The following is a 15,187-nucleotide window of genomic DNA, read 5'->3' on the forward strand; positions in this document are numbered from 1 at the left end:
GAGAGGAGTTTCAGGCTTTCCTGAGAGTAGTTTCAGGCTTTCCTGAGAGGAGTTTCAGTCTTTCCTGAGAGTAGTTTCCGGCTTTGGTGAGAGTAGTTTCAGTTTTTCCTGAGAGTAGTTTCAGTCTTTCCTGAAAGTAGTTTCAGGCTTTCCTGAGGAGTTTCAGTCTTTCCTGAGAGTAGTTTCAGTCTTTCCTGAGAGTAGTTTCAGTCTTTCCTGAGAGTAGTTTCAGTCTTTCCTGAGAGTAGTTTCAGGCTTTCCTGAGAGGAGTTTCAGTCTTTTCTGAGAGGAGTTTCAGTCTTTCCCGAGAGTAGTTTCAGTCTTTCCAGAGAGTAGTTTCAGTCTTTCCTGAGAGTAGTTTCAGTCTTTCCTGAGAGTAGTTTCAGTCTTTCCAGAGAGTAGTTTCAGTCTTTCCTGAGAGTAGTTTCAGTCTTTCCAGAGAGTAGTTTCAGTCTTTCCTGAGAGTAGTTTCAGTCTTTCCTGAGAGGAGTTTCAGTCTTTCCTGAGAGGAGTTTCAGTCTTTCCTGAGAGTAGTTTCAGGCTTTCCCGAGAGGAGTTTCAGTCTTTCCCGAGAGGAATTTCAGGCTTTCCTGAGAGGAGTTTCAGGCTTTCCTGAGGAGTTTCAGGCTTTCCTGAGAGGAGTTTCAGGCTTTCCTGAGAGTAGTTTCAGGCTTTCCTGAGAGTAGTTTCAGTCTTTCCTGAGAGTAGTTTCAGTCTTTCCTGAGAGTAGTTTCAGTCTTTCCAGAGAGTAGTTTCAGTCTTTCCTGAGAGTAGTTTCAGGCTTTCCTGAGAGGAGTTTCAGTCTTTCCTGAGAGTAGTTTCAGTCTTTCCTGAGAGTAGTTTCAGTCTTTCCTGAGAGTAGTTTCCGGCTTTGGTGAGAGTAGTTTCAGTTTTTCCTGAGAGTAGTTTCAGTCTTTCCTGAAAGTAGTTTCAGGCTTTCCTGAGGAGTTTCAGTCTTTCCTGAGAGTAGTTTCAGTCTTTCCTGAGAGTAGTTTCAGGCTTTCCTGAGAGGAGTTTCAGTCTTTCCTGAGAGTAGTTTCAGTCTTTCCTGAGAGTAGTTTCAGGCTTTCCTGAGAGGAGTTTCAGTCTTTCTTGAGAGGAGTTTCAGTCTTTCCCGAGAGTAGTTTCAGTCTTTCCAGAGAGTAGTTTCAGTCTTTCCTGAGAGTAGTTTCAGTCTTTCCTGAGAGTAGTTTCAGGCTTTCCTGACAGGAGTTTCAGTCTTTCCTGAGAGGAGTTTCAGGAAAATAACCTCACACTCAACGTCAACAAAACTAAGGAGATGATTGTGGACTTCAGGAAACAGCAGAGGGAACACCCCCCCATCCACATCGATGGAACAGTAGTGGAGAGGGTAGCAAGTTTTAAGTTCCTCGGCATACACATCACAGACAAACTGAATTGGTCCACTCACACAGACAGCATCGTGAGGAAGGCGCAGCAGCGCCTCTTCAACCTCAGGAGGCTGAAGAAATTCGGCTTGTCACCAAAAGCACTCACAAACTTCTACAGATGCACAATCGAGAGCATCCTGGCGGGCTGTATCACCGCCTGGTATGGCAACTGCACCGCCCTCAACCGTAAGGCTCTCCAGAGGGTAGTGAGGTCTGCACAACGCATCACCGGGGGCAAACTACCTGCCCTCCAGGACACCTACACCACCCGATGCTACAGGAAGGCCATAAAGATCATCAAGGACATCAACCACCCGAGCCACTGCCTGTTCACCCCGCTGTCATCCAGAAGGCGAGGTCAGTACAGGTGCATCAAAGCTGGGACCGAGAGACTGAAAAACAGCTTCTATCTCAAGGCCATCAGACTGTTAAACAGCCGAGTAGTTTCAGGCTTTCCTGAGAGGAGTTTCAGTCTTTCTTGAGAGGAGTTTCAGTCTTTCCCGAGAGTAGTTTCAGTCTTTCCTGAGAGTAGTTTCAGTCTTTCCTGAGAGTAGTTTCAGTCTTTCCTGAGAGTAGTTTCAGTCTTTCCTGAGAGTAGTTTCAGGCTTTCCTGAGAGGAGTTTCAGTCTTTCCTGAGAGGAGTTTCAGTCTTTCCCGAGAGTAGTTTCAGTCTTTCCAGAGAGTAGTTTCAGTCTTTCCTGAGAGTAGTTTCAGGCTTTCCTGAGAGGAGTTTCAGTCTTTCCTGAGAGGAGTTTCAGTCTTTCCTGAGAGTAGTTTCAGTCTTTCCTGAGAGTAGTTTCAGTCTTTCCTGAGAGTACTTTCAGTCTTTCCTGAGAGTAGTTTCAGTCTTTCCAGAGAGTAGTTTCAGTCTTTCCTGAGAGTAGTTTCAGTCTTTCCTGAGAGTAGTTTCAGTCCTTCCTGAGAGTAGTTTCAGTCTTTCCTGAGAGTAGTTTCAGTCTTTCCAGAGAGTAGTTTCAGTCTTTCCTGAGAGTAGTTTCAGGCTTTCCCGAGAGGAGTTTCAGTCTTTCCTGAGAGGAGTTTCAGTCTTTCCTGAGAGTAGTTTCAGGCTTTCCCGAGAGTTTCAGTCTTTCCTGGGAGTTTCAGTCTTTCCTGAGAGGAGTTTCAGGCTTTCCTGAGAGGAGTTTCAGGCTTTCCTGAGGAGTTTCAGGCTTTCCTGAGAGGAGTTTCAGGCTTTCCTGAGAGTAGTTTCAGGCTTTCCTGAGAGTAGTTTCAGTCTTTCCTGAGAGTAGTTTCAGTCTTTCCTGAGAGTAGTTTCAGTCTTTCCTGAGAGTAGTTTCAGTCTTTCCTGAGAGTAGTTTCAGTCTTTCCTGAGAGTAGTTTCAGTCTTTCCTGAGAGTAGTTTCAGTCTTTCCAGAGAGTAGTTTCAGTCTTTCCCGAGAGTAGTTTCAGTCTTTCCAGAGAGTAGTTTCAGTCTTTCCTGAGAGTAGTTTCAGGCTTTCCCGAGAGGAGTTTCAGTCTTTCCCGAGAGGAGTTTCAGGCTTTCCTGAGAGTAGTTTCAGGCTTTCCTGAGGAGTTTCAGGCTTTCCTGAGAGGAGTTTCAGTCTTTCCCGAGAGGAGTTTCAGGCTTTCCTGAGAGGAGTTTCAGGCCTTCCTGAGGAGTTTCAGGCTTTCCTGAGAGGAGTTTCAGGCTTTCCTGAGAGTAGTTTCAGCCTTTCCTGAGAGGAATTTCAGGCTTTCCCAAGAGGAATTTCTGTCTTTCCTGGGAGTAGTTTCAGTCTTTCCTGAGAGTAGTTTCAGTCTTTCCTGAGAGTAGTTTCCGGCTTTGGTGAGAGTAGTTTCAGTTTTTCCTGAGAGTAGTTTCAGTCTTTCCTGAAAGTAGTTTCAGGCTTTCCTGAGAGTAGTTTCAGTCTTTCCAGAGAGTAGTTTCAGTCTTTCCTGAGAGTAGTTTCAGGCTTGCTACTACTGTACTAATGATACTAATAATACTACTACTGCTGTGCCTCTACTACTACTACTGCTGTACCTCTACTACTACTACTGCTGTGCCTCTACTACTACTACTACTGCTGTACCTCTACTACTACTACTGCTGTACCTCTAAAACTGCTACTGCTGTACCTCTAAAACTACTTCTACTGCTGTACCTCTACTACTACTACTGCTGTACCTCTACTACTACTACTGCTGTACCTCTACTACTACTACTGCTGTACCTCTACTACTACTACTACTGCTGTACCTCTACTACTACTACTGCTGTACCTCTACTACTACTACTACTACTGTACCTCTACTACTACTACTACTGTACCTCTACTACTACTACTACTACTACTACTGCTGTACTCCTACTACTGCTGTACCTCTACTACTACTGTACCTCTACTACTACTACTACTACTGTACCTCTACTACTACTACTAGTACTGTACCTCTACTACTACTACTGCTGTACCTCTACTACTACTACTACTGCTGTACCTCTACTACTACTACTACTGTACCTCTACTACTACTACTACTACTACTACTGCTGTACTCCTACTACTGCTGTACCTCTACTACTACTGTACCTCTACTACTACTACTACTACTGTACCTCTACTACTACTACTAGTACTGTACCTCTACTACTACTACTACTGACTGATGTACCTCTACTACTACTACTGCTGTACCTCTACTACTGCTGTACCTCTCCACATAAACAGTAGGGGCTGAATAACAGGCATGCAGTGGCATGTTTACCTCAACTATATAATCCAGACGTTTTTTAGGAGGCTGAACCCAGAGGCAGAGGATGAGGAGATGAGAAGGAGGAAGAGGAGGCAGGGGCATCATGAGAAGGAACATGTGGAGAGAGTTACATGGTTAAAGATCACTCACACACTCAGCTGTGCACCTACACAACTATTGTGTGTACAAAGAAATAAACACTTGTGAATGCTTGTCCAAACGTGAACACAACACACACCAAACACAGCAAAAGTAAGAAAAGGAAGGATGAATAAGCTCGATCAAGAAGCTACTGTCAAACATGCAAAAGCAATCAAATGAAAATGTGTTGAAAGCTCTCAGAGTGCTCAAGCAGTTGCTGTGAGGCAGGTCCAAAGAGTATATGGCAAGCAGTCTTACACACCATAGATCATGTGATTCACTCTTTTGCTAAATGACAACATCATTGCAAACATGCGTTCCACATCAGTGAATTGTGCAGCCTCGACCCTACTGCTATGAGGTCCAAACAGTCAAGCATGTAAAACAACGACAAGCCTAATCACACCACAGGTCTGTGACAACACGTTGCTAAAATGTTGGATGAACTGAGCAGAAATATTACATTTTTAGTCCCCGTCAGTGGACTGACATCATCATTGACAATTATTATATATTTTGTTGCCCATTTCAGCCAGTTATTTCTGGCCTCTCTTCAGACAGAGGTCAAGTATTTTCCTCATCAGTGGAACAAACACAACCACTGTGCTTGCGTCCCAAATGACACCCTATTCCATGTAATGCAATATAAAGGGAATAGAGTGCCATTTGGGACACCTGTGACATGCTATTATGCTAATAGTGCACAACACGTTCATCCCACTGGGGCACAAGCTTAACACATGGCCACACATTCCCCACCATGGGGCTGCAGTGCTAGCAGCCGCAGCCAGGGGGCGATACATTAGCACCTTATGGCGCTGGCTAACGGAGAGAACCACAGAGGCCCTCACTTACCGGACGTCCAAACTCCAGCTCAGCAAAGAACTTATACCAAGGCTCATCCTCTAAATCTACCTCAGTAGGGTTTGAGTTACTAGTATTCTGGATTGACAGGGTGGAGAGGAGAGAAGAGAGGGAAGAGAGGAAGGAGCGGAGGAAAATCAACACAGAGTAAGGGTGAGAATGATCCATGATAAACAGCAGAGTAAAATGGATGCAAATGAACAGCAACATTGGGAAAACAATTGCAAAAAGGTACTAAGTAATATATAATTAGAAACAAAGTAGGCATTGGTTTCAAGCTGAAAAAGAAAGGAAATTCACATGAGCACCACAATGCCTACTTCACCCATGCTCTACCAAGGGTTGCCAGCACACAGCTTTGACCTACTACTACAATAGCTATGTTGGTGTATTGTACTTCAAACAATGTGTAGGCAGGTTGCTTAGGATTTAAACCATCGTAACCAGCCGAATTCATTCATTCACGGGGTAACCTCAAGAACACACCAGCAGAGGGCAGTAAGTCACCACAACATGAACCTTGATCTATCCACAGAGCAGTACAGTACACTTTCACTGAGAAAAAGAGCGTGAATGTACTGCAGCAACACTCATTGGGAATCATCTCAAACCTCAGAAACAAGATATTTAAAATACACTTCTTGTAAGCAATAACACAGATCCTCAGTCTGAACTGCAATGGTATTTGTCCGCAGTCTCAAGCAAGCTTTGAGGTAATATAGCTTAGGGGAGACTGGGGTAAGTTGGGGTTAAAGGGTTTGTTGGGATAAAGGGTTTGTTGGGGTAAAGGGTTTCATTGGGGTAAAGGGTTTGTTGGGGTAAAGGGTTTATTGGGGTAAAGGGTTTATTGGGGTAAAGGGTTTGTTGGGATAAAGAGTCCGTTGGGGTAAAGGGTTTATTGGGGTAAAGGTTTCGTTGAGGTAAAGAGTTAGTTGAGGCAAAGGGTTTATTGGGGTAAAGAGTTAGTTGGGGTAAAGGGTTTATTGGGGTAAAGGGTTCGTTGAGGTAAAGGGTTTATTGGGGTAAAGGTTTCGTTGAGGTAAAGAGTTGGTTGAGGCAAAGGGTTTATTGGGGTAAAGAGTTAGTTGGGGTAAAGGGTTTATTGGGGTAAAGGGTTCGTTGAGGTAAAGAGTTTATTGGGGTAAAGGGTTTATTGGGGTAAAGAGTTGGTTGAGGTAAAGGGTTTATTGGGGTAAAGGGTTCGTTGAGGTGAAGGGTTAGTTGAGCCAAAGGGTTAGTTGAGCCACCCTTGTTTCTAGGAATACAAAATCAATAATTTGACCAAATACTTAGGAAGAGATAATCATTTCATGGAGTCTGTGAAGGAAAAAACCACATGGAAAAAATGAAAAGCAAGTTAGGTCCAAAAATCTGATTTTGATCAAGTCAACTGAATTTATTGTGTTAAGAGGTTTCATGATGCTTGTATCTAAACCCTATGGCCACAGGGTAAAGTTGAGCCTATGGCCACAGGGTAAAGTTGAGCCTATGGCCACAGGGTAAAGTTGAGCCTATGGCCACAGGGTAAAGTTGAGCCTATGGCCACAGGGTAAAGTTGAGCCTATGGCCACAGGGTAAAGTTGAGCCTATGGCCACAGGGTAAAGTTGAGCCAAAGGCAAGTTGAGCAAATTGAAGCGTTTTCTTCCCATGCGTAATGCAAGGCATTATCGCTGGGATATTTAAAAATATATATTTCACCTTTATTTATACAGGTAAGTTCATTAAGAACATATTCTTATTTACAATGACGACCTGGCTATGAGGTAATGACAGTGCCTGGCCTATGTTTTAAAGTGTTTAAAGTACAAAGTGTTTGTTCGGTGTTAAGCCTTTGTTAATAAACAATATTAAAAATTATTAAAAGGCAAAAACAGTGATTGTGAATGTGCTGAATTGTGTTTGTGTTGAATTGTGTTTGGGAAATAAAAATAGATATGGTTTTAAAAAGGTAGTGGTAATATTTAATTCAGTACAGAAATGTGTAGGCAGCTTAACTTACCCTGTCTCGCGGGTCAACTTACCCCATACCCAGAGTAAGTTGTCCCAAGAGACCACTTTTAATGGACAACCTATGTTTTAAAAACTGCAATATTTACATGAATTCTGAATTATTTCCAAGGATAGACAACATCCTGAAATATATGTAGATATCATTGTTGGAAATAATATTATATTTCCCTTGACGGAGTGATGCTGAATGTAAAACATGGCTAAACTTACCCCACTCTCCCCTACTGGAAAGAGGAAAACAATAAATACCTTTGGTAGTCTAATTACACTGCCACTGAAATGAAATACTGCCACAAAATAAACTATGTTTCTGTTCCACGTAAGTGGCTCAGAACAATGGTGCATTTCAAACCACTCAGCTAATGAGATGAACCCTGCAGGGCACATGGTCTGCTGCTGAAACAGTCCACTGCTAATTACCTGCTAGGAGGAGTGATTTCAACAAGGGTAATTTAGTTGAGTTCAAATGTCATCCCAGCAAACCAGGGACAATGCCTAAACATTAGCTAAGATTCCCATTAAGTTCTAGTTAGGGTTTTTATCTAATATTAGGATGACAACATCCCAAAAACATTAAAATAATTGATTATGTTAGAGGCTTCATGATGCTTGTATCTAAACCAACATAGGTAGTTTTAAAATGGTTCCATACATCAGTTGAGGTCTGTATACACTGAAATAATGTTTTTTTCTAACACTTTTTAAAATATGTTTTGAATGAAATATCCTTGGAGTGTTCTCCTAACTTTCACTAAAATGTTCTACACATCATCTGTAACAACCACCACAGAACACTCCCCAAACGTTTCCAGGTAAAGAACGTTCTTGCAACATCAGCTGAATGTTTTATTCAAACATTATATAAATAATCAGCACAACTAGACAATATTTGTGTTATGAGAGCATTTACAGCAACCTAACGAATGTTCTGGAAACTTTCACAGAACCAATTTCGGTTTGCTGGGATTAGTTTAGTGGCGAGTGACTGGTCTTACCTGTCTCTCCTGCTCCAAAATTGAGGATTTCCCAGGTTCATAGTCGAAGATGCTCCGAGGTTCTGCACGATATTTCCTGGTGTCCACCTTTCTGTCAGGGGGTCCATATTGGTTTCTTGTTAAAGGATACAGAGACATTTTATTATGCAGTGGCCCACTTGTTCCAAAAGTTACCATGCTAAATCATTTCAATTAATGTATTTTACCCCCTTTTTCCTCCCAATTTCAATCTTGTCTCATCGCGGCAACTCTCCAACAGGCTAGGGAGATGCGAAGGTCGAGTCATGCGTCCTCCGAAACATGACCCACCAAACCACGCTCCTTAACCAGGAAGCAAGCCGCACCAGTGTATCAGATGAAACACTGCTCAACTGGCGACCGGAGTCAGCCTGCAGGCGTCCGGCCCGCCACAAGGAGTCGCTAGAGCGTGATGAGCCAAGTAAAGCCCCCCCGGCCAAACCCTCCCCTAACCCGGACAACGCTGGGCCAATTGTGCGCTGCCCTATGGGACTCCTGGTCACGGACGGTTGTGACATAGTCTGGGATCGAACCCGGGTCTGTAGTGACGCCTCAAGCACTGCGATGCAGTACCTTAGATCGCTGCCACTCGGGAGGCCCTTGAAAGGAATTTTAAAATAATTTTGTCTTACTTGTCTACCGTGCCTCTGTCTATTGTGCCTCTGTCCCTCTCGCGCTCCCTTTCTCGAACATGTGCCGATGAGAGTATGGGAGGGGGTGTGGGGGGCATGGGTGAGGGCGAGGTTAAGGAATTTGTGTTCCTGAAGACATTGCACGTGCTGTTGTCAGACACACTCTTGGTCATTGGCCGGTACGTGTGGGTCTGGGGCGGAGCATGGGTCTGCAAGGACTTGGCTGGCCGATAGTCTGGGGCTGAGCGATGATGTCTATCTGTAATAACAACAGATGCGTGTGACAGATGCATCCAACAGATGCAATCCAGAATGTAGGCATGAATTCAAAGGTGAAATTTGTATGACATATGTATCTCTATCATATTCCAGGCACTCAGCACACAGACTTTTGATTCATGTGTGATTCATGTGATGAAATAATACATTTCTTACCGGTATTCACTACTGTGTGGGTGGTATTATATTATATTTTCATTTTCTGTGATAAACACCAAAGTAGGATGATTAGCTGTGCACTGCAACTCATCGTGTAAAAGCAATGACTGTTTAGTTTGTTTTCATACAGTGATTCATTTCTTAAGCTATTCTACATGTGGTCAAAGATAATGGCAACACCATCTATGTGTAATGCATTATGAATATATTACAGGAATTATCATATTTGTATAGGCTGCTATAAGGAGCCAATTGACTGCTCATAACACATCTTCAAATGCAATATGGGTATTACAAAAGGCACCACCAATGCAGTGTGTGCAGGTATTGCTGAAATAATGAAAACAAATATGAAGCATATGGTTGTATGTCATTGTTGTCAATGTGTGTGACCCCTGACCTGTGTAATCCCTGTGGGGTCAGTACTAGCTGGCTCACATTATGCAGGAACTGCACTGTCAGATTCCCAGTAATGACATTTCTCTAAGCTGCAGACTGCTGAGAAAAGCTGCTCTATTGTCAAATAGTCAGCTGTTGTCATCCCCCCCCCCCTCTCTCTATGTATGTATGTATGTATGTATGTATGTATGTATGTATGTATGTATGTATGTATGTATGTATGTATGTATGTATGTATGTATGTATGTATGTATGTATGTATGTATGTATGTATGTATGTATGTATGTATGTATGTATGTATGTATGTATGTATGTATGTATGTAGTTCAATGTAGGCCAATGTCACTGTAGCACTATAACTATCCCATTTAGAATCCCTTCTCCTCAGGGACTGGCCAAGTGGAGAGATGGATTAGGTGGAACTACATCTTGAAGATATTATGGAAATGAGCTCTTACCTGGTTTTTGTACCACGTGAATCTGCTTGAACATGGACTTATACCAGTCCTTTGGCCTGTCCACGGTCTTTAAGAAAAACATACAACAAAATCATAAACCCCCTCTGGACCATTTTACCAAAAATAACACCCACAAAACACAGTAGTGAGATGTGGACACATAGAGACATCCACAGTATTAGTATACATATCAATGTATTAGATCAGGTTACCATTACATAATGAGATATACGTTGTGTTCCAAATGTCACCCTATTCCCTCTACTACAGGGCCCCGGTCAAAAGTAGTGCACTATGAAAGGAATAGGATACCATTTGGGACGTATACAAAGTGGTTGTTTGCAGGCTGGCCAATGAATCTGACCTCAGTTGGCATGCTTTTTCCCAGGGTTTCATAAAACACCCCAGGGACAGAAAATCTATTTCTCCTCTCACAATACAGTCCTGGGATGGCCAGGCCTGGCCAGATGGCCTGCATTGATTGGAGATTAGGAACACAGTCATGATTTATAGGACGCAGCCACTTACATGTACGTTATAAAATTTCACCTTTTGAGTTTTACACCAACATAAGCCTCTATTCATCTATGCAAAAATCTATCTGGTGGTGGTAGAGAACCAAAGCTACACTGTAGCTCAGAAGATAGCTTTTTTCCTGAAATATCCTTAACCACAAGCTGACAGAGAAGTCCTTATGGATTATCAATAGATAACAAGCTATAAGCCCAAAGCAGTAAGCTCCCTCTTGGTAGTCTAGTCTAATTTAGCAGCAAAATACACCCTACATCATGACAATGCAGAAATACGCATACAAATAAATACAGTATACAGGGTTCATACAGACAGTGGCAAGTACTTTTTCAAGTACTGATGTATATTTTCAAGGACCATCAATTTGCTATAGTTCCTATTATGCAATTATTTCTAGTCGCCACCAGATGGCAGTATATCGCCACAACCTCATGAAAAAAAACAGCTACTTACTATTCATCCCCACCTCACAAGTTCTACTCAATAATACGTGTTTCACTACTTATTTACTACATACATGAGTGGTAAGTCAGGACCGATGATGTTGACTGATTTCTTTATAAGAACTGTAACTCAGTGAATCTTGGAAATTGTTGTATGTTTTTGTTCAGAGTAAATAATAATATTAAATTGTCTTTACATTGAAATTGTCTTCATATTTCACACAATTTTAGGTCCCACAGGCTGTCCCAACACATAATGACATGAAAGTGAATTCCAACAGAGTAAAAGGCCCTTAGTTGATTCTAAAATGTTGTATTCTACACCCATTTGAAGAGAAACAAGTTATTAATGTGTTTGATAAGATTAAAGACTCTCTCAGACCCTACTTACATTTTAGGGGATCCCACATCAGTCTCGGACCCCAAGTTTGGGAACCATTGTACTACTAATCTCTCTCCCTGCTGGCTTCAATGCTTCCTCTCTCTGTCTATCTCCTTTGCCTCTTTCATTGCAGCCTGACTCACCACTGTCTGTCTCACTACTCTCTATTAAAGAAAAGGTATTTTGTTAAGAGAACTCTTTTGATTATAGCTAGCTTAATTTCAGTCAACTGCTCCTGCTCAGGTCTGCTGAGGTCAGATTCCGTGCAACGTTAGCTTCTAACTTCATCCTTCTGGCCACTTAGTTATAGCTAGCTAGCTGGCTAATGACCAGAGCCCTTGGGCAATCTAGCTAGCTAGACATCTGACTAACATATCAGTGACTATTTACCGGTTGTACACTCATTCTCCGAGAGTCGGGGGGGGGGTATGAAGTTGAGGTATGTTAAATGAATTCCCATTGTCAGTGGCGTCTCGCTACTTTCCACTATAGGTCTGGATTGAGGTAGTTCGTTTCACCTCTCGGTCTATGTCGTGTGCGGAGTTTCCCATTGGACAGAGTGGCGAATGCACTGCTAACAAGGCAAATCCGGGGGAGCAGGCGAACATAATGAGCATACATTAATCATTCATGATTCCACTCGTTCGCAGAGGTAGGCGCAATTAGAACTCAGATCAAGAAGCCTTCTGAGCATTGATCAACTATTAGAACTCAGATCAAGAAGCCTTTTGAGCATTGATCAACTATTAGAACTCAGATCAAGAAGCCTTTTGAGCATTGATCAACTATTAGAACTCAGATCAAGAAGCCTTCTGAGCATTGATCAACTATTAGAACTCAGATCAAAAAGCCTTTTGAGCATTGATCAACTATTAGAACTCAGATCAAGAAGCCTTCTGAGCATTGATCAACTATTAGAACTCAGATCAAGAAGCCTTCTGAGCATTGATCAACTATTAGAACTCAGATCAAGAAGCCTTCTGAGCATTGATCAACTATTAGAACTCAGATCAAGAAGCCTTTTGAGCATTGATCAACTATTAGAACTCAGATCAAGAAGCCTTTTGAGCATTGATCAACTATTAGAACTCAGATCAAGAAGCCTTCTGAGCATTGATCAACTATTAGAACTCAGATCAAGAAGCCTTCTGAGCATTGATCAACTATTAGAACTCAGATCAAGAAGCCTTCTGAGCATTGATCAACTATTAGAACTCAGATCAAGAAGCCTTTTGAGCATTGATCAACTATTAGAACTCAGATCAAGAAGCCTTCTGACCGTTGATCAACAATTAGAACTCAGATCAAGAAGCCTTCTGAGCATTGATCAACTATTAGAACTCAGATTAAGAAGCCTTCTGAGCATTGATCAACTATTAGAACTCAGATTAAGAAGCCTTCTGAGCATTGATCAACTATTAGAACTCAGATTAAGAAGCCTTCTGAGCATTGATCAACTATTAGAACTCAGATTAAGAAGCCTTCTGAGCATTGATCAACTATTAGAACTCAGATTAAGAAGCCTTCTGAGCGTTGAGCAATAATAATAGTAATAAGTGAAATAATGATAATTAACTAAATAAAAAGGTGCGTAAACACTATTTCACAAATAAAAAGGTGTGTTTATCCTCCACTACATCCCAGGCTGGGTCTGGCAAAACCCATTCATAAACATCAATATCTTGCCAGGCAGGCTTGTATCTACATTTGCCTAACATTTTAGCTATCGATTTTTTTGGTGGCACCTAATCAGTCAGTTCTGTACCTGCCTGGGCTGAGTGGCAGTGTGGGTGGAATGAGCGAGCTCCCCTGGCAAACACAGCACAAAACACATGAGGAAATAAAACTCTGTAGTCTGCCTGGAAATGTATTCGCAGGACCAATACATTTTTGTAATGTTTTTCATGTTAAAATAGTTGATCATTTTCTGTTCTCCTCTCATTTTAATTCAAGTACTTTTCAAGTATCAACTTGAGAAAACGTCTGATTTTCAAGGTATTCCAGTACTTGAATTTCAGAGTGCCAAATTCAAGTACTTTAAGCACCTCAAGTACCTTGTGAACCCTGGTATGAAATAGAGGTAAGCCCTATCCTCCACTGTAGTAGCAGTATACTCTGTGTGTCCCAAATGGCACCATATTCCCTATATACCCTATTCCCTGTATACCCTATTACCCTATTCACTATATAGCCTATTCCCTATATGGTCTATTCCCTATTTAGCCTATTCCCTATATAGCCTATTCCCTATATATCCTATTCCCGATATAGCCTATTCCCTATTCCTTATTTAGCCTATTTAGGCGATTCCCTATATATCCTATTCCCTATGTAGTCTATTCCCTATATAGCCTATTCCCTATATATACTATTCCCTATTTAGCCTATTCCCTATATATCCTATTCCCTATTTATCCTATATATCCTATTCCCTATATAGCCTATTCCCAATATATCCTATTCCCTATGTAGTCTATTCCCTATATAGCCTATTCCCTATATATACTATTCCCTATTTAGCCTATTCCCTATATATCCTATTCCATATTTATCCTATATATCCTATTCCCTATATAGCCTATTCCCAATATATCCTGTTCCCTATATATCCTATTCCCTATATAGCCTATTCCCTATTTAGCCTATTCCCTATTTAGCCTATACAGTGGGGCAAAAAAAGTATTTAGTCAGCCACCAATTGTGCAACAGTGTGTGAAAACCTTGTGAAGACTTACAGAAAACGTTTGACCTCTGTCATTGCCAACAAAAGGTATATAACAAAGTATTGAGATAAACTTTTGTTATTGACCAAATACTTATTTTCCACCATAATTTGCAAATAAATTCATAAAAAATCCTACAATGTGATTTTCTGGATTAAAAAAAAAAATTGTCTGTCATAGTTGAAGTGTACCTATGATGAAAATTACAGGCCTCTCTCATCTTTTTAAGTGGGAGAACTTGCACAATTGGTGGCTGACTAAATGCTTTTTTCCCCCGCTGTATATCCTATTCCATATATATCCTATATAGCCTATTCCCTACAAAGCCTATTCCCTATACAGGTGGGCAAAAAAGTATTTAGTCAGCCACCAATTGTGCAAGTTCTCCCACTTAAAAAGATGAGAGAGGCCTGTAATTTTCCATCATAGGTACACTTCAACTATGACAGACTAAATGAAAAAAAAAAAAATCCAGAAAATTCCCTATATTCACAATTTAACATATTCCCTATATAGCCTATTCCCTATATATCCTATTCCCTATATAGTATATTCCCTATATATCCTATTCCATATATATCCTATATAGCCTATTCCCTATATAGCCTATTACCTATATATCATATTCCCTATATATCATATTCCCTATATAGCCTATTCCCTATATATCCTATTCCCTATATATCCTATATAGCCTATTCCCTATATAGACTATTCCCCATTTAACATATTCCCTATATATCCTATTCCCTATATAGCCTATTCCCTATATATCCTATTCCCTATATATCCTATTCCCTATATATCCTATTCCCTATATATTATATTCCCTATATATCCTATTCCCTATATATTATATTCCCTATATATCCTATTCCCTATATATCCTATTCCCTATATATCCTATTCCCTATATATCCTATTCCCTATATATTATATTCCCTATATATCCTATTCCCTATATATTATATTCCCTATATATCCTATTCCCTATATATCCTATTCCCTATATATTATATTCCCTATATATCCTATTCCCTATTTATCCTATTCCCTATATAGC

At 41.1% G+C, this 15,187-nt stretch overlaps 1 protein-coding gene across 13 annotated transcripts in view; it reads right to left on the minus strand.

Moving 5' to 3' along the window:
• sorbs2b (sorbin and SH3 domain containing 2b) overlaps positions 1-15,187 on the minus strand; it is an 84,579-nt gene that overhangs the window by 33,292 nt on the left and 36,100 nt on the right. For 12 of the 13 annotated variants that reach the window (XR_006083929.1, XM_024428880.2, XM_042325907.1 and 9 more), the window contains 5 exons: positions 10,046-10,112; positions 8,750-9,008; positions 8,100-8,214; positions 5,085-5,171; positions 4,101-4,133 (listed from right to left, as the gene is read on the minus strand). Coding sequence is in view for 12 of the 13 variants with exons in the window: in XM_024428880.2 (XP_024284648.1) it covers positions 4,101-4,133; positions 5,085-5,171; positions 8,100-8,214; positions 8,750-9,008; positions 10,046-10,112 (561 nt within the window). In the remaining variant the exon portion in view is untranslated. The remainder of the gene's footprint in view (positions 1-4,100; positions 4,134-5,084; positions 5,172-8,099; positions 8,215-8,749; positions 9,009-10,045; positions 10,113-15,187) is intronic. The other variant, XM_042325910.1, reaches the window with a different exon arrangement.

Source organism: Oncorhynchus tshawytscha, linkage group LG08, assembly GCF_018296145.1.
Source record: "Oncorhynchus tshawytscha isolate Ot180627B linkage group LG08, Otsh_v2.0, whole genome shotgun sequence".
Lineage (NCBI taxonomy): Eukaryota > Metazoa > Chordata > Actinopteri > Salmoniformes > Salmonidae > Oncorhynchus > Oncorhynchus tshawytscha.